The 20361-nt window shown below is 41.3% G+C and overlaps 1 protein-coding gene across 7 annotated transcripts in view; it reads left to right on the forward strand.

The window, feature by feature from the left end:
* The window catches only part of DMD (dystrophin), a 1922593-nt gene that overhangs the window by 243989 nt on the left and 1658243 nt on the right, over positions 1 to 20361 (forward strand). For all 7 annotated transcript variants that reach the window (XM_019529123.1, XM_019529125.1, XM_019529122.1 and 4 more), the window contains one exon: positions 16918 to 16979. In XM_019529123.1, the coding sequence (XP_019384668.1) occupies positions 16918 to 16979 (62 nt within the window). Of the gene's footprint in view, positions 1 to 16917; positions 16980 to 20361 lie in introns of those variants that run through there.

The raw sequence follows: 20361 nt of genomic DNA on the forward strand, positions 1-20361 counted from the left end.
AATTTCAGATATTAATTGCACTCCCCACACAACTCTGCCTGCAGACCTAGGGCTCTGCCCTGGCTCCACTATCTTGACACCTCAGTGGAGACCAGCTGGAAGCTGCATGGGTAGGGTGTGCAGGCAGGCAGGGAGCTAAATCCAGGGCCAGGACCAGGACCAGGACCAGGGCCAGGACCAGAGCTGGGACTATTGGGTGGTAACAGCAAAGGGCCAGGGCTGAGGCAGAGCTGTGATCCACTTCCTGCATGCCCCTGCCAGTTGAACTCATACGCGTCACAGGAGTACAAGGGCAGTGGATCATGGTTCTGCGCTGGCCCTGGCATAAGTCTTGTGCTGTTAGCACCCTAAGGTCCTAGGGTCTCCCTGACGCTGCCCACCTATATTGCTCCTGGATGCCACTCCTTGCCAGTCTGCCGCCCCATCCCAACTTCCCAGCTGAGTGCTCTGCCTGCCTAAGTCCCAGCCCTAGTGGTGGGTGTGGAGAAGATGGGCCAGCATACCCAGGCAGTGGGGTTGGATTTGGCAGCAGCTGGAAAGTGGCGTCCAGCCACCACACAGCCTCAGTCCAGCTGCACACCTGGGGTCACAATTGGAAGCTGCACACACAATGGCCTGGGTTGCTCCTTGCTCCTGTTGGGACTGCGGGACCTGCCACAGGCTGGGCAAAATCCCTTTGTGGGCTGGATCCAGCCCACAGACTATATTTTGCCGACCCCTGCTCTAGAGCTTGCCTGACAGCCTGCCTCTTACAAATAGGCTTACAGCTCTGCAGCCTTCACCCTGTACTCAGTAACGGGCTAGAGGCCCCTGTTACAACAATACACTGTGCTGTTACCCTTTTTTGCAACAAGAGCACATTGTTGGTGGTTCATATTTAGCTGACAGTCTGCTGTAAACCCCAGGGTCCTTCTCTGCAATACTGTAGCCTAGCCAATCATTCCCCAGCCTATTTATGCATGCAGTTATTTTGTCCCAAGCACAGGGCTTTGAACTTGCCCTTGTCGATTTTCATTGGGTTAATTTTTGGACCATTTCTTCAGTCTATCCAGGTCATTTTGAATCCCAGCCCCACCTTCCAGTGTCTGCAAATGGTTTTGTCCACGAATGTGCAAAGAGTGTACTCAATCCAGTCATCCAAATAATTAGTGAGGATACTAAACAATCCTGGGAACCCCATTTGATACCTCCGTCCAACTAGACATTGGGCCATTGGTGACTCCTCATTAAGCTCGATGATCCAAAGTTTGCTACATACCCTTCAGTACTCTTGTCTTGTCTGTATTTCTTTGGCTGGTTAATGAGACTATTGTTTCAAAAGCCTTGCTAAAGTCAAGGTATATCACACCCACTACCCTCCTCCACAGTGCTTGTCACCTTGCCACAGAAGGAAATCAGGCTGGTCAGGCATGACTTGCTCTTGGTGAATCCGTGCTGGCAGTTCTTGATTACCTGATTACTTTGAAATAGATTTCTTGAGAACCTGCTTCATGATCTTTTCACATATTAAAATTAAGCTTATTGGTTTATAATTTCCTGGATTCTCCTTTTTTCTTTTTTTAAAGATGTACACTATATTTGCCTTTTCCCAGTCATCTAGGATCTCACCCAACCTCAGAGAGGATAGCCAATGCCTTCAGAACCCTAGGGAATATCCCTTCGGGGTCTGCATACTTGCAAGCAGGTAGCTTCTCTAAGTAATTCCTAACCTGTTCTTAAAGTACTCTGGACTGTTTGTCTCTTTCTCTGTCTCTGCTGCCAATTGTGCTCATTATCCAATACCTGACTGAAATAAAAAGGTATTAATACTTCAACTTCTATGTATCATCTGTAACTATGCCTTCTGCTTTCTATATATGATTAACATAGAGGATTTGAGTCTGATGGCTCAGTCAGAAGTCTTCTCTTGCCTCTATCTTCTCTAAAATGAAAAAAAAAAAGATAAAATAGTGTGAGAGAGGGAAAAAATCATTAAAAAAAACAGAGCTATCCAACAAATGAATGTTGTAGCCAAACATATAGGTAGTTTTGCTGGAGGGAGTGCAGTAATCTTGCTGTTACAAGAGACTTCAACATGAAGCTTGAGTTGGATATATCTGTATCATCATCTTCTAGGCAGCCTTATGTATTTTCATTCTTGGTGCAGACTGAAATCCATAACTCAGGGGCTTTACAGCTGCTTATTTTTCTTTCTTGCTGTATATTCTCTTTGATTAGATCATGAATCTACCTAAAAAAAATTTTTCCTCCTCCTTCACCACATTTTGTGTTTGTGTGTGTGTTGCACACAATATCTTTATCCTATAAGAGTCATCAGTCTAATACCACTCATCCTCCCCATTTTCAGGACAAAACAGGAATAATAAGTGTAGATTTTCTCCCTAAAAGCTATCAGTATGAAAATTATAGGTAATTTAGTCTATTTAGTTACATAACCTTGAATTTTTAAGATTATTTTCTTTCTCGTATATAATAAAACTCCCCCACACTCTCCTTCTCCTAGCTTATTTGAGCCTGGCTGCTGATCAGTTGAATGCTGATCTGCCCTCCCAAAAGCCCATGTCCTAGCAAGCAGAATTCATGATTTGAGGGTGCTCCTGTAGCATAGTCTTTGTTTCCATGTTGTATATAATGATTTCCTCTGTTTAAAAGCTGGCAAATCTGAACAGGTTTAAAATGTTTTAAAAAATCTTTTTGCTTTTTGTGACATTCCTGCAATGTACAATTTTGTCATCATTGCTGGGTTCCCATACCTAATTCGTCACACTGTTCTGATTGGAACATTTAGGAAGTACAGGCCGTTAACTCAGAAATGGTTGTGTTATATTAGAAATCTTGAAAGAGTAAACTTTCAATTAACTTTGAACTTGTTTCATCAAGTCATGGGTCCAGTATAATAACAAGGTTTATTACATTACATATCATGTATGTTTGAGGTTGTAATGCACCGTATGTGCACAGGACAACAGCTTTCTCATGAACAAGATTTTTACTTTACCTATAACAACTGCATCAACATGGTAGCTGTGACTGTCTGTCACTGAAATTTGCAACCTCACCTGCATCTCTCCCTTAGACCAGTGGTCTCCAACGTGGGGTGCACACATCCCAGGGGGTGCGCAAGACGATCCATTTGGGTGCGGGAAAAACATATTAGAACTTCTATTTCTATTTCTATTTATATAAATATACATATGTTGGGGGTGCGTGCTCAAAAATTTTTACTGATAGGGGTGCATGATCAAAAAAGTTTGGAAACCACTGCTTTAGATGATCAAGGAATACATTGTTACATGTCAGTAAGTTTTCTCTTGTATCCTACCAGCCTGCTCTGGGAAGGGAGTACAACATTCACCTTTTTCCATGGATTGTCCCCAATTATGTTCTCATCCATCTACTTTGGCTATATAGCTCTGAGTTAAAAGCAATTTTTTTTTTCCTCCCCAATGGAAGCTGGTAAATAAATGGAAAGGTATGGGTGGGGGGTTTTGTTGTTTTTTTGTCTTTTTTGTGAAAACACTTTTGTAAAATACTCTGTGCCCTTTCCTTAGTTATAATTGGCCGAATTACAAGATAGTTCATTTGCAAAAGAAAGCTTTTTCTGCTAGCATCCCATACATGACTTCAACACAAAGAATGAGAACAAGTTTTTGGGGTTTTTTTTTATCAGATACCTTTCTAGGAGAGATGTTAGACAAGCTTTCAGGCACAAAGTGTCCTTCTCCAGGTCCTTTGTGCCTAAACACTCATCTAACATCTTTCCCAACTATACAGTTGGTCTGTAAAGCATCTTAGCCTCCAGTATAAAGCCCAGCTTTCTGCTTGCATAGTTCTTGTACCATTGTGGTTACAACAACATACCAACACTACTCGCCGTTATTTATCAAATATATTTGAGGCAAATTGAATTGTGCACCAGGATATTTGTTATACATATATGTTATATAAAAATAAAGGTATAAAATTAGTTTGATAAAACATTATGCTGTAAGCTTTGTAATCCAATTGCATGTAGGTATGTATAAAAGTGGTCAGAACTAGAGAATAAAGAAATCAATACTTTCTTAATATTCTTAAAAGTCGCCCATTTCTTAGTGGTCTGAATAAACTAAGAGTGAATCTTCTCTTTTTTTCTATTTCAAACTTGATAAAACTGTACTTGACCTCTGTAAGTCTTGCTAGCATACTTTTTGTCAGTCAGATATAACAAAAAAAGTCTATTCTTTGATCTCAGTATAAGGTTCGATACCAGCTTATTAATGTAACCATAGCAGTGCCTCTAATTATATAAATGGAAGCATCACCGACATTTTGATTAAAAATAAAACCTTAAACAACCCCCCAAACAACCTTGAAGTAAGTTTTCCACTTCCTTGTGCGACAAGGTAGGATTACCATAATCAATATCATTTCTTCTTTTAATGTTTGCCAACTTTGCACCCTCCATTTTACTTTGGGTGAATTTTGAATCTAATTTAAAATTGCTGAGAGAGAGTAGTTGAGATGGTGTGCTGTAAATAGATTTCATTTGTAAATGTATCTATTGTTGTGTTGTGGTGAGCAGTGAAGATGGGTTAGATCATCTTTATCAGTATCTTTTCAGCAATACCCAGTGCAAGTGCTGATAACATGATTTCATTGGTGTCTGACTGACTGCAGAGAAGTTGATAATGTAGTTCATTCTTTTGATATTCTGCAAGATCCAACAAGCAACCACATTGGAGCAGTGGTAGTGACAAGCCTCGGTTTTCATGGTCATAAGGGGTTTTTTTTGTTTGGGTTGGTTTTTTTTAATCACATCATAGTTTTCACTATCATGGAATACAGCAGATTGAAAGATGGTTTTATAACATCATGTTAAAATATAGCACATAATTTAAAGCATTCAGAACATATCATTATAAAGTTAGATATCCAGTTAGGGGTAGAAATGGCAAGGTCCTAGTAAATAGGAAAAGAGGACACAGAGGGCAGGTTTTGTACATACACTTCTGTGCTGTAACTGGGAACACTCTCATGAAGCACAAACTGCCCTCTTACTCACATTCTTTGCATGCCAAATCCTGAAATGAGGCAATGTAGCAGTCTTTGAGTGGCATTAAGGCCAGGTATAGATATTACACTTTTACTGGTATAAGTGATCAGAAACCGGTCTATACCCATAACAAAACAGAAGTTTGATGTGCACAGACTGGTTTAAAAAAGGTGGAAACTGGTCTAAGATGGCCTGGCTTACCAAAAGGCAAATGTGTGTTCTGTTCACTACCATTCTAAGCAGCACCACTTACAGCGCTGAAAACTGAATGACTTGGATAATTCCACCTTAGGCTTTCTGAATAACTGTACCTAGCCTGAGCATGCATCTAGTACCTCTCTTAGACTATGTTATGCATGCTTATGTGCAGATGCTTCCAATGTGACCAGGTAGCCTTTAGGCTTTGTATACTGATTCGATTCAGAGGAGTTTCAGCCCTATTTGGTGGCTGAATCTCAGAATCTGAATCAAATTAGTGGACCAGTTTAAAGGTCTGAATCAATTTGAAGCTTTCTGATTTTTTTTTTTTTTTAAAGAGCCAGGAGCTGAGGCGGACATGGCAGCCAAGGAGGAGTTGGGGGGCTGGGGGAGTGTGGGGAGTCGGGGAGCTTGTGGCAGAGCTCCCCATGCAGTAGAGGGCAGCAGGGATTGCCCTCCCCATCTGGCAGCAGCTGGTGAGTGCCGGGCTTTTTTTCAAAGAGCCAAGAACTGGGGCAGGCAGGCCAGCTATTGCTGGGGCTAGAAGAGCAGGTGGGAGATGGGGCCTGTGTGATTCGGAGATTCAGCTGATTTGGCAGCAGCCAAATCTCTGAATCAGATTCAGCCAACTTGGTTCAGAACTGTGATTCAAATCACTGCATTGAATCACTGTCCCCCAAATCAGCTGAATCCAAATCTGAAACAAATACTAGCTGCTTCGCACAGGCCTAGTAGCCTTGTCTATATGTATATATTTGGGTTTTTAGCTTCATTGACTGTGGCCTTCTAATAATTTTTATTTTTGTTAGGTATTGTGTGTGTGGACAGTAATCACATGACACATATTGTTTTACATGAGTAATAATCTTCAAGACATTTGAATGCCCTTCATCTCAGTTTATTATGTTCTGTCATTTTCTATTATCTCACTGACTATAAATCAAAATAATTCTATTCAAGTAATTTTTCATTGATTGCATTGCATTGTTAGGCATTTTCCCCTCAGGTGTGTACATGTGGCAAAGGAAAATTTATTAGAAGTTATTGCTACTGCCCATTTAGTAAAAATCATAGTAATGCATATCACTAAAGGATAGTGAGCTAGTAGAATCACAATACTGAGACTGGTGTACAGCTGTCTCTATTCCTGGCATGCAGTGGAGACACAACCCAGCTCCTGCTAAGTCTGTGTTATGATCAGGGTGAAAAATAAATTAACAGTGTTGATATCGTATTAGTCTTGGGAACTAATTATGAATGTAGTTATTATAAATGAGTAAGTTGATGCCTCTCATTGCTAATGTTTCAGGGTCTATAGCTTTCTATCTGCCTTTTTTTTTAAACCTAAACCATTCATAGGTCTAGGCTGGAAGCAGGTCAGGCATTTTGACTCTCCTGTCCTTTCAAGTCTGCTAAAAAATATGTCTGTAACCTATCTGTGTTGAAATTTCCAATGATGGAGATGTGCAAATACTAAACTGGAATAGAGCGAGCCTCTGCAGCTGTCTATGTGCTGGTATTAGATTGAGACATTTTCCATATAACCAATAAAGATTTGTGTCTTTTATTTTTAAATTAAAGTACAGAATCTTTTTCATGCTTTAGAAGTACCGCTGCACCACTCTTCACAGTGAGTATGTCATAAATTTCAGGCATGTGAGGGAAGTCTGCTAGGTTTAGCCATAGTTGGCACATTTACACATGTATTAACGTGGAATAATTAACTCTGGTGTTAATTGTGTTGAAGTTTATTGGTCTGGGCATACTGTTTGCATGTGCATGTGGGACTGCACCATGTTGAGCTGGGTCAGAGCTCCCCTGGCTGGCAGGGGGTTTGTGGTGAGGGGAGTGGGGGGTCAGCCTGCCAGCCTGGGGCTGCTCTGACCTGGCAAAACATGCTGCTGAAGGGCTGGCTGGGGCACAAAGGTGCTCCAGTATGGGATTAGCCAGCAGGCAGGCCCCCACACTGAAGCACCATCATGCCCCAGCCAGCTGCATCAGTGTCTACATGTATACTGCTGTGGAGTAAAAAATTCTGCAGCAGAATAGTACTTGTATTACAAATACTACCCTGCTGTGGAGTTTATTAGTTTCCTCCAGCCTAATAGTCCTGCATGTGTAAATGTTTACTGTGGAGCTGATTAGTCAAGTCTACCCTAAATGTCTCATGTAGATGTACCCCGTGTGTTCCAAAGTTGTGTTGTTTGGGGGTTTTTTGGTAACATTGAGTAAACAATGTGAATGTTGTTTGTAAAGTTGTAAGAATGTAAAGACTGATAGAGGAGGAGTTTTGGAGTGCCTGTCTAGGATCCTCATTTAGGGCCTGAGACCAGTGTTCAAGTCAGTTGAGCAGAAGTAACTCAAATAATAGAAATAATGCTAAGGAATGTAGGTCTTTGCAGACTGTTCTAGACTTTTATGGCCTAAGGTACCATGAAAGAAGGGGCTGCAGAAAAGCCTATTTTAGCTCAGATTTCAAGAGATTAATAGAGAGAGTGTCTCCTTGAAGAGGCCAGTATTTCTGAGTTTGTTTCATCTGCTTAGCAGTTGTTCTTTCTTGTTTTGTTTGGAGAGTGGCAGGAATTGCAGGGCAGCCTATAAAATGAACCCTTTGGGAGAGGTGATAATAATTTAACCACATATGAGAAAAGATGTTGACACGCTGCAGATTGAAGAGGGGCCCGCTACACAGCAGCACACCAAGCAGGGAGCACAGGGCAGGAAGTAGAAAGCAGAGCAATAGATTGGAGAGGGGAAGGGGATCAGACTGGCACTTAGAGGGCAGTGAGAGAATTTTGTGGCACACCTGTCAAAAAGGGTGGCCCCCAGTGCTGTAGATCACCAGGGAAGGAAGTAATAGGGAAAAATGGACTTGGGTTTGGTCTGCAACAACGTGAGTATTGTATTACTAACTCATGCTGAAATAATTTTAATATTTGTTGGTATAACCAGCCATTAGAAAAATCTTGATAGTTCTCAGCCACAGTCACTAAGAACATTTAAAAGTATTGCCCTTCTGTCATGCTTTTAGTTATCTTGCCATGTTCTTTTTCAAAACAGCCTGTGTAATTTTACTTGTTTGTTTGTTTCTTTCCATTGTAAAATGTAAATATAGTTTGATCAAGGGATGATCATGTACTGTTTTCTAGTCTTGTGGAAAACATAAAGAACTTTCAATGGTGCGATAGTTTGCAAATGTGAAATATTTCGGTAAGCAGCTAGGAAAATTGTCTGCTAGCCACTTGTCATTAGTAGTCCTATTGATTGCTGATTACATGATCCTAAGCATTCTTTGTTCTACCACTTGTCTTTCTATTAGCACTGTCACCTGATTAACTTTCAGAACTGTCCCCTCATATGATTAGCTCCATTAGCACTGTACTCCTCTTTCCTAGTCATAATTTTCCCTGAACTCTAGCTTGGAAAAAATACTTCCTTTACAATGTAATGCCCAATTTAGCTAACTCAAGAGGTTTTCATTTACAGTCTGAAGTTTGGATGCTCATCTAAAGTGAAACCCATATGTCAAAGCTGTAATACCCGCTGTGCTGAAGTGATAGAAAAACCTATTGAAACTAAAATCAAGATCTCTGCATTGGTAGCAGGAAAATATAGTGAGTGAAAACTAGATAAATCTCATGTGTCAGTATATATATTTCTCAGACTTTATCTGGACCTCAAAGTCATCTTGATCCAAATGACTGAACCATAGGAAGGTTAAGCACAGCCCTCATGGTATATACCAAAAGTACTGGCAAAATCAGGAAAAGGGATATTTTTGTTGGGCGAAATTATTATAAATTTGTGCATCACAATTAGTTCAAGGAATTCAGTCCATTTCTAGAATTTCATGGTGAGACTCACCCAGATAGTAAAGTTGCAGTCCACAGAAATTATGACTGACAGTTTTATAGAGAAGTGAATGTAGCCATGGTATATTATACTGGGACAGCTAACACAATTACATACCTGGCAGCTTGATTATTCCTGTTTTCTTACAATAAAAACATCTGCAAGTGCCTTCATCTGGCTGTTGCTAAAATGACTTATAGAAACACTAAAATTCAGATGTGACAGCTTGGTGGTTTTGGCACATTTTTTACTCCATCCAAACAAATATCATTGAGTATCCAAATGTATTATTTACCTCATCAATCAAGGTAGCAACAACAACAGTAACAACAAAAGTTTTAGAACTATTGGTACTTCATTACCGACTACACTGTAGATTAATAAAGGATTGCTTCTTTTTTGCTTCAAGGAGGATGCTGCTACAAATTGGTGCTGTATGAACTTGTCAGAGTACACGTCTAGAAATAAAAACAGTGTATGCTTGAATGGTCTTGATGCAAAGACAACAGCAGTGGAATAGTGAAATGTGTATGGAAATGTGCAACGGTGGCACATTTCTTGGACTGCAAGAAAGCCACAGCCATATTCAAATTGTTGGATTTAACTCCCATATTACTCAGGAGACAATGATCTTTACTAGCTCAATGGGCATTAATTAGACTGTGATTAGCTGTTCAGTGCTTAGCATATAAATTTGTGGAAAAGTAACACTGTTTCTGAATATGTTATACAATAGCTCAGTGTGGGAAAGTTTGGAGACTAGATAACATCTATGCCTTATTTCTTTTCTTCCCTGTCCCTGAAGAGCCACATATTGTCTCTCTGTGAAATCCTCCTGCCTTCCTACATTTTTCTTTTTTCAATTATTACCATCGTGACTAAAGTTGATCCATGCAGTTATAATAAGAAGCTTTTAAACAGAAGCAGTTATATGCTTATTTAACATTTTGTGTGATGCTCATGAAGGACTTTGTGATGCAATAACACATCAAATGCATGCTGAATGTCTAGGTTTTTACCTCTTTTTTTTTTTTATTCAGGGAAATAGTTCCATCTCCCATATTTCTCAGGTTCCTGGGAGATAACAGCACTTGTATGATAAGCAACAGACTGATGCTTAACTCAGCAAAGAGGGGACTGTTGCCTTTGGGAAAAGAAGAATTTTGAAAAGCCTTGATGTCAAAGATATATGCCCTGTACTAATCCAAGTAGCCTGCAGGTTGGGCTCCCTTATGTTTTTGATACACAAAGATCTATAGCTGCCAAAAATGTCATTTTCAACTTACAGCTGGTGAGAAAGAAAACAAGTACTATTGCTTGAGATATTTTTATAGCATAAAAAAGCCAAACTAGAAAATGTTCTCTAGGGAGAATAGGCCTTCATTAGGAAGAGAATAGATTCATGGCATTTCTTTTTTGTTGACTTCTCTTTTTTCTTAATTGAAAATTCCAGTTCTCACATACTCTGGGTGTGTGCGTTTGTTTTTGGTTTTTAAAAAGAAAGGAAGAAGGCAGAAATGTTGGTTTCATTACATTTGTCTCCAAGCCTCAGCATTGTCAGATAATCAGATATGCCATTCTAGTTTTAACCTATTTCTAGTCTTATTGGAAAACTCCCAAAAGGAACAACCCATAAGTTAATTTTATCCAATAAAAATATCCTTGAAAAACTGTTACTTCCTAAAATGGATACTCAAAAAGAAAAATTAGTAGTTTTCTTACCGTGTTAAGTATACCAATAATAATTTTTAGATTGACAAGCAGAAAACAAATATTTTTTAAAAGCCTTTTTAAGATATTGAGGCACCCCAAACTCTTGAAATTCAGGGCTAAGTACAGACATTCAAAAAGCCCCTGGCAGAAGGTGCTCTATCACACTTTACTTGAAACGCTATAAATTAAAGCAGGTTCCATCTAAACAGAAGTGCACCATTTGGTGGGGCAGTGGGGAAGGATGGGAGTGATGCCAGCACTGGCCAAGGCCAGCAGTTAGGGGATGCTCCTGCACACCCCCCAGGAGGTAATCTAAAGTGTGCCCCCCCCGCCCCACCCACCTGCCAGCTGGGGACTGTCAACAGCAACTGGGGGGAATGATCAGAAGAGAGCCCCCCCTGCCATGCCCCCTCCCCAGACTCCAGCCAGCAAGCTATGGAAGGCCCTCACAGCAGGGGGACTCCATCCCCCCAGTTGTAGCCAGCAGCAGCATGAGTTCCCTGCACCACTTTTTGCAGCAACAGGAACTCTGGCAGGAACCGCCCCCCCCCAGGCTGGGCCAAAGCCCAGCTTGCTGCTTGGAGTCTTGTGGGGGGCAGGCTTTCCTGTGGTAGGGTGCTCTTTTCCATGCCCCTCCCCCCCACCAGAGTTCCCAGTGCCATGAAAAGTGACCCAAGGAACTCATGCTGCTACTGCTGGCTGCAGCTAAAGGAAGGGAACCACCCCTCCCGCCACAAGGGCCCTCCATATTTTGCTATCTAGGGTCCCTGGGGAGGCCAGGATATGTCCCTGTAGCAAGGGCACTCCCCCCACCTCACCTGGCCCCCCATTCCTGGTGTGGGGGAACAATAGGCTAGGCTGCCATTCCTGTAGCTGGTGGCTGCCGCTATCAAGAAACTTGCATGGGGAGGGAAGGGAGCCCCTCCACCATTGGGACCTGGTCCCCCTCAAAGACCCCAGCTAGCAAGATGTTGGAGGGCCCTCCATGATGGGGGGCTCCCTTTCCCCTCCATCTAGCTTCTTATTAGCATCAGCCAGCATCTGCAGCAGAGCTGCCCAGCCCCACATTTTGCTGCACAAGGAACTAGGGCAGTAGGGAGAAGGCAGCCCCATGCAGACTCAGGCTGATTCCCCCTTACCCTCAACTTAGCAAGCTGTGGGCAACCCTCATGGCAGTGGGCTACCTTCCTGAGCCACAGTTCCCAGTGCAGCAAAAAGCTAGACCAGCCCTGCTCTGCAGCTTCTGACTGCAGCTGCCAGGTTGCTGGGGGGGCGGGGGTGGTGAATGGAGTCCCCTGCCATGCATCCCAGACCTCCCTATGCCAGCAAGCTATGGGGGGCCTCTTGCAGCAGTGGGGATCACTGTTGAACAAGCTTTAGATAAAGCAACCCCACCCCACCATTTTGAAGTGTGGGCACACTGGTACACAAGATGCAGACTCGATTAATTGAATCTGCTCTGACCCACTGTAATGACAGCCTCCCTTCTCATGTATATGAGCCCTTAGAGTGGGATCTGCCATTTTTTAAGTGCTTTATGTGCTGTGAAGTTCTGTTTTCTTGTGGCTGTAAAGTGCTTTCTGCGTCCTTAAAGCGAACCAAATGCAATGTCTGCACCTAGCCCAGGAGTTTAGTGCAATACAATCCTTTCATATGAAAACTCTCACTGAAAGTTAAAAATGCATATTTAGAAATTATTGATGATGGAAATATCACTAGTTACTCTTACACAGAATAGTGTACACTCATCCTTTTTTACAGAAGCTTTTAAGTTACCTTTTGAAAACAGTAGTTAAAAACCAAAAATAAACATGAGACTTTTTGCTTTTGAATAAATTGAAATATTTTTTGGTTACATAGATTGGTATTCTACGTTTGCAGCTTGTGGTGTATTGCAGTCTAATTCCGTGAATTCGGATGAAAATATTATCAAAATTACTGCTGATTTATTATCCAGAATATTTCTATATACATTATAATAATGTAAAGATGAAGTAATGTTCCCTGCTTAAATACTTATTCTTCATACTTACTTATTCTGCATATTCATAAGACTTTGTACATCATGTCAGTTGGCTTCTAATGTCTTCAAGATTTTCATCCAATCACTGTTTTCTTCATGATTGCCTGCAAGTAAGCAGAGAAAAAAACCTTTTTTCCATATCACAGAAGTTTTCATAACAAAATACATACTTTATCATTTTAATATTCATTTTTCATCAGAATATTGTATTGTTATAACATAAACGCATTCTTCTGAAAAAGAACATGTAATGTCAGCTGTCCAAGCAAGGTTTTAAGAACAAAGATATTCTTGTATCATAAAGATTTGCCTTGCCTTGTCTCATAAAAAGGAAAAGAAAGCAGAATGCATTATTAATGCCGTGAATTCCTCATGTAATTCAACTGTACCCGCCTTTCAGTTTCAGTTGAATCCATTAAAATTATTAATTGCTGAGCATTTCAGATGGGAATTAATATCACTTTTTATTTTAAAAATGTGGTGAATTTTACTACTATGTAGCACAAGTTTCCATGGGCTGAAGCTCACTTGATCTTCAAGTGCTATGAAATTTCAGGCAGTGTCATATATTTTTCTCTTTGGGGAACAGCAAAATAGATTTAGGGAGGGAGGGAGGAAGGAAGGAAGGATCTGCTTTAGCTAGTCTATAAGGTGTAAATCTGCCTGTTTTTCTACTTTGTTTCAGTACTAGTCCTCTGATTGCTTCCAAACTGATCCTACACCTGTATTTTAGTTCTAATTCAAAGCATCCCTGCTAAGCATCCAAAGGAATTCAGATTTTTTAATTATTTTTAATTTCACAATTGTATCTAATAGTTCTGTAATGTGTTCCTTATACTCAGTAGATACTGGGCTAAAGCCACCAAATGTGTTTGTTAACCTCATTCTAGGTCAGAATTTTAATCCTTTGTGCCTTTTTTTCCCATTTGTCCAGTCCCACTCGTCATCAGTGGTTGTCACAATAGCACCTGTGCCCATTCCTTTGGCATGGGTGCTAGACACAGGATTGTAAAAGTATTCTCCACTGATTCCTTCTGAGCTAAGAGAGACAGAGTTTATAGTAGGACCCAAGCTGTGATATATATGGCATTTATATATGTATTCTGGGTTGGGGATGTTCTTTAATTAGAAAGGCTCTGATATCCGCTCTCACTAAAGAGACCCAATGTCACGTGTTTTCAGTGTCCCGTGCTTCAAAATGGTAGTGGGCACTTCAAAGTTCACCCCCACCACCATTTTAAACATGGGGATGCTGAATACACATGATGTGGAGGCTGCTGGAGTGTGCTAATTAGCACTCTCCAGCAGACTTGGAGCAGACTCAATTAACTGTGTCTGCTCTGACATGTGCTAATGAGCAGAGGTCCCTCACGTGTGCAGGTGCCCATAGTGTGGGGATTCCAGCCCAAGAGGCTGAGATAAATTAGACAGCTCCACCCACAGAAATTTCAGGATCAGAGTGATGCATTAGCTCCCCTTTCCTCTGGCCTGCATGTTCTCTATGGCACTTCATGTGTGCATAGTAGAAAATCTCTCCTATGTTCCTTATGGAAAGTTCTAGGGAGATTTTTCTCCTAAAATGGATGCTGATGAGAGGAAAGGCACTAGATCTGGATAAAATATGTCAAACAGTACTCTCTGGGAACTGAGGAAGATGAGAGGCCGTGAAAGAGAAGTCGAGGACAAGAAACAGGAATGGTTTTCTATCTTGCATACAGCAGCAAGAAACCAATTCTTCACCTAGCTGCTGTGCTCTGTGGCCGACTTGGCCTGAATTTCTTGAAAGGGTTGAGGAATGTTTGTGCAATATAAACACAGGGGTAAACCTCTGGAACTTGGCAGTTTTTCTTTCTTGTTTTCTAGAAGGAACTTTCCTTACTGGTTGCTTGACTGGGGGCATCCATAAGGGATAGTAGTTACAAGGTGAGAATACCTTGGACTGTCAAAGACAACCTAACATTATGATCCAGAAGGATGGGCTTTGCAATTTTAGCAGGGATTCCTTGTTAGAGGATTTCTTGCGTCATGGCTAGTGTTTGAGAGAGGATCTGAGAAAGGACAGTGGCAAGGGTGTGGGACCTTATTGCTATACACAGGTGTACAACATCCTTAGAGGAGAACTTGAACTCTACAGGCCTGTATTATAGCCAAGCATATAAGGACATGAGTGCAAACTTCTTAATTTTAAGTTTATGTTTAAGGGCTTTGTACTTCCCTCCAGTAGAGGTATGATAAATGCCAGGAGAGGTTGTTAAGGACGAGTCTGAAGGGCACTCTTAGATATTTGAAGGCTTCAGAGGTGGTAAATGCCAAAGATAAATTATAGGCAGATAATAGCACTGGTTAAGCTTTAATTAGCTATATATCATTAAGCCATGAAATAAGATTGGGGCAAATAAACTAAAATAATGTCATTTCTTGCACTGGTGCCACTTGCAGAATCTGTGGCTAATTCTTGTCTGCAGCTGATTTGCAAGTAGTTTATTGTGAGGGTTTCAGATTGAACTGTTTTAAGTGGATTTATGGCATATTTTCTGCCCTCTGAATTGTTAAACATGGTTCTTAGGATCAAGATTGTAATTGTACAATCAAAGTCCATGTTCTGTGAATAGGAAGGAATAGTGACTTTCTGTTTCTTGCCAACAAACTCCTCCTCTAGAATATTATAAAAGCAAACACAAACTAGACACTACATTATATTCTTGATTCCAAGGCTAATCTTTTTTATTTTGATTTAAAAAGGGGAAAACCAAGCCTTACCTTAAAATCAAGTGCCAGACCACTCCATCTGGGATCTATGTGAAGTGGCTGTGCAGGGAGCCTGGCTTGACTGGGGACCTGAGTAGGAGGGGAGCCAGGCAGGGAGCAGGCACTGAAAGTAAGAACCTGCATATTTCCCCTGCTATCCCTGGCTGAGCTGGGCTCCTAGAACAACTCGGCCCTCTAATAATTAGATTCCCTCTAATCCCTCTAAGATGACCCTCCAATAATTAGATTCTAGACATGGAAAATTATAACAAGCTTGGAATTTTCCATGTCTAGAATGTAATTATTGGAAAGTTATCTTAAATTTTAAGTTATCTTGGTTTCGAGTAAACACAGTAATATCACTGAAGCAAATTCATTTATAAAAGCAAACCAAATATTCAAAAGCATTTTTGCAGCATTCTTGGAAGGTCATTGCTAAGACTAATATGTTTCTCATCACTGTATCCTTTGTGACAAAAATGCCCCCATGAACCTTTAAGTTGTTGACACCCCACCCAACTTATTTCTAACCACGACTCCTCCATTAACCTGGACAAATTTGGCTTTCTATATTTCCAGTAAGTAAAGTATGTTGTTTTATATAGATATTAGTTATTCAACTGGGTTTAAGCAATTTATGTTGGAAAGGTAAGAAATGTTATTCAAGCAAGCAACTTGGTCATTCAAATTCTTTTAGCTTTTCCTTTGATGGAATTCCACAGTCAGATCCTTCAAACATAGCAATGAATGAATAGATTTATTCACAGTGAGTAAGCACACTGGAGTTAATGGGACTGCTGTCATGTATAAAGTTTCTCCTGTTTCTAGGCTGAAGCCCTTAGGCATCAGTGCAAATTCTGTCAGGCCAAGGAAAGAAGCGAATTCAGAGTATAGGGACTCATGTTATCCTTCTGAAACCAGCATGTTAAATGAACATACAGTGAAGTATTTTCTGTAATGGGTTTCTAGATTCTGAAGATCCAGAATAGGATCAGGCAGAATGTGAGCATATTTGAGCATATTTAAGAGCTTTAATGTGAGCATATTTAAGAGCTTTAAAAGGACTGAAGAAAAAAGATGGAACAAAACTAGAACACGCTGAGTACCAATGATATCTTAGCCCTCCCTCATTCAGTTGGACTTTTTCTCACTCCTTCTCATGATTTAATGATGATAACTATGTGATTATATAGCAGCAAACATTATGCACATATTTCAGTATTTGAACTAATTGTACATAATGGTTTTCAAGCTATAACCTTTATTCATTCTAGACAAGAGCTTTGTTAAACCCTGTGTAATTGGATTTTGAGTAACTATAAGAAATCCCTTTGTTTTTCTTTTGCAGATGAAAGAGAAGATGTTCAAAAGAAAACATTCACAAAATGGATAAATGCCCAGTTTGCTAAGGTAAGAGAATCTTCGTTTTTAAACCAAAAGCTTGTGATGTGCATGTAAGGCCAGATTTTAAAAAACACGTATTTTCCACAATTGAGAGTAAATTTTCAGAACATCTCAGCTTGGCCTAAAATCTGGTTCCTACTTTTAGATGTCTTGCATTATAACTAAACCCTTCTTTAAAAAAGATACCTTTTATAATTTTAAAATGGTCTCTGTATCCTTTCCTGTTCTTGCTGTTTTTTCACTGAAAAACAGAAGAGTTGGAAGCACTGAGTTACTCCTTTGTGTTCTTTCTTTTATTCTGTTTTTTTTAAAGCTAAAGATCTGTAATTTATTTTGTGTATGAATGAAATGCAATTCATGCATTTTGCATAACACTGTTACCTTTTTGACCTTAGTACTTGTATTTGTTAGAGGGAAAAAAGATGGAGTCATTTTTTATGAAGCTCTGATTATTTATAAATAATGTACATACAGTCCAGTTTCCTTGAGTTAGTAAGACTTAAATGAGGAGAAAAATTCTTTGCTCACAATTCCAAGCCTCTTTCAGCAATCACTCAACTAAATCTGCTTTGCTTAGGTTTTTCCTTTGAAAGTGTAGCAAAATTGCTCCAACTTTAACTCAGCTTCTTCCTGGGTTAGCTTGCTTCTATCACTGCAGGCTCAAGCACACACAGCAGTTAGAGTAGACATAGCCCGTGGGCCAGATCTGGCCTGTGGAGCTGCATCACTCAGCCCACTGCAATGGAGCACACGCTAGAACCAGCTCTGTGTGCTGCCTGTAGTATTGTGGAACCCATCTGGTTTGGGTTGTACATAGTGTGTTAACAGATTTGCCCATCACTTTGGGGTGCACTCATTTATTAGGGGTACATTTCTGGGGTCTCTTTAATTCTAGCAATGTGCTGCTTGTGTTACTTGTGTTTCTATATGGAGCTGCATCTCTCCCTTCTACAAGTCCTAACCCCGAATGGAGCTATCTTGCAGGACTCGGTTTCAGTGCGGCTGGGTTCCTCCAACCACTGAATCAGTCAAACACATATATACCCATACACACGCAGATTAGTAGGGCATGCCTGACCCAGGCTGGGTTATTCAGCATTGACAGGCTAACACCCTCATATGCCTTGAACTCAGTTCATAAGGGCAAAAATAAAATGCAGTCAGAGACGAGCACATGGGTTAACAGAGCACATCTGAGTCACGCTGAGATATTCAGCATTGACAGGCTGATACCCTCATGTGTCTTGAACTCGGTTCATCCCTTATTTCAGCAGAACAATAATAAATGCAGTTAGACACACATGCTAACAGAGTATGTCTAAGCAGGCTGGGTCCAATCAGCAGTTTCAGCTGATACCCTCATGCACCTCAAAATTCAGCACATCCCAATCTCTTGTCACAATGGTCCTAGTAGTAACTCCCTTGATGAACAGACCCTACCATAGTTTTGAGCATTACAGGGATCTTTGGCTTAGGTAAAAAAAGCATTGCTGCTGAGCAAATGCAGAGGTCAAGGGGACAGAAGAGTAAGTAAGGTTCAAAGAGAGAGTATAGCAACCAGCTTGACCATAAAAGTTATTTATTGCCAGGTATATAAACTTATGATGATACCAGTAGTAATAGCTGTACAAGAGAGACAAATAAAACAGTTACAATATTACATGGTTTCAATTAGGTATTTGGGAAAGTCTAGCTCAAGTCTGATTAGCAAAAGTAGGTTCAGAAAACTGTGCCTGGAGTAAGAGAGTAACAGTCATAAACTCCTCCAGGACCATTTCTTTACTGTCCGAACCCCCAAGACCTGGAACAGACTTCCTCCAGAAGGGGTGCAGGCACCTACTCTGGACTCATTCAAGAAATGCTTGGATGCTTATCTTGCTGGGATCCTTTGACCCTAGTTGACTTCCTGCCCCTGGGGCAGGGGGCTGGACTTGATGATCTTTGAGGTCCCTTCCAACCCTAATGTCTATGAAACCTATGAAAAGTCAGGTTCCTGAAGTCAGAGAGAGAGAGAAAGAGAGAGAGAGAAAGTCTGGATCTCACCACTCAGCGAAGCTTGAACCAGTCAAAATTCCCAGGTGTTTGCTGGAGCTTGCAGACAGGCAGAGCCCTCAGCATGACTAGTGGAGTAATCCCAGGCAGAAAAGGAGTGAAACTGTGCAGCTTTTGGTTCCAAGCACCAGGACAGAAACTTGAGCTTGGGTAGGGGTTTTTGCAGAGAACTACCAATGGCTCAAGGAAGAACATTAGATTTGTTTATGGGTAAATGATGACTCATATGCTGGATAATAGGAACTGATCACTCCTAGCTATGGGTGGTATTACTCTGAGGGAGCTCACAATACAGACAAGCAGATTCAGTGTTCTGGGTACCAGTAAAGGAGTCATTACTAGAATTGGTCTGATAAATGATGAGCTGAGTGTGTGTAGACGTGGGTTGATTAACATCTGGAACAGAGATCCTCCATCATGCAGTGCTCCTCTGCTTCTCTGATCCCAGAGTTCAGTTCAGTCCTTGCCTTGGAATCTCTGTTCTCCATCCTGAATGCTAATGAAGGTGCTTTCCTGTCCCATCTCCCACGTAAATGAGGCCAGGGGAGTTGCTTCATTCTTATCACCCTTGTCTGGAGGGCTTTAGATGCATCTCCCACTGCATCTTCATTGTGTTTTGTAAGTCCTTCCTCTAATCAGTTCTTGTCCAGGCAGAGGAGTGTGGGGTGGGGTGAATCCTTTGTGAGTCAGACAGGCAGTATACTGTGCCAGGGTTTCCCAAGAACACAGTGCTGAGAGGTAACAAGTGCTATGCCAGACCCAATACACACAGCTAGTCTGGCATGGGAACTGCATGCCATGTGTACCCCAGACCATGCCCATGTACAGTGCTGGACTAGAGCTGGTGCATGCATGCAGCTCAGGGGTCTAGGTTGGGGTGCACGCTGCATGCAGCACCTGTGCTAGACGGGTGCTGCATGCTGGATCCAGAGCCAGTCCCAATTTAAAACATAGACCAGCCCTGAGTGCCAGATCCAGCACAGAGTGCCAGTCTCATCCAGGCAGTACATGTAGCATGTGTCCCAGACCAGCACATCATGCTTTGCACAGTGTGTACCCCAGAACAGCCTCATGCATACATGTGGCACGCAGGGTTGGAGCTCACATACAGGCTGCACACACAGTCAATCCAGAGTGCTGTGCATACAGCACCCAGACTGTATCAGCTCTACAACCTGAACCTGGTATACAGGGCCACTCTGTGGTCCTAAGCCAGTCTGCAAACTGGCCCTGTGCCCCTTATCTGGCCTGCAGAGCCACATGAATTTGGCACCCCTGAGCTGGAGGTTGAGAAGATGATACCAGCAGCTGTCCCCTCCCTTTTGCAACATCTGCA

Source organism: Crocodylus porosus, unplaced genomic scaffold (assembly GCF_001723895.1).
Source record: "Crocodylus porosus isolate Cpor-Errol unplaced genomic scaffold, CroPor_comp1, whole genome shotgun sequence".
Classification (NCBI taxonomy): Eukaryota; Metazoa; Chordata; order Crocodylia; family Crocodylidae; genus Crocodylus; species Crocodylus porosus.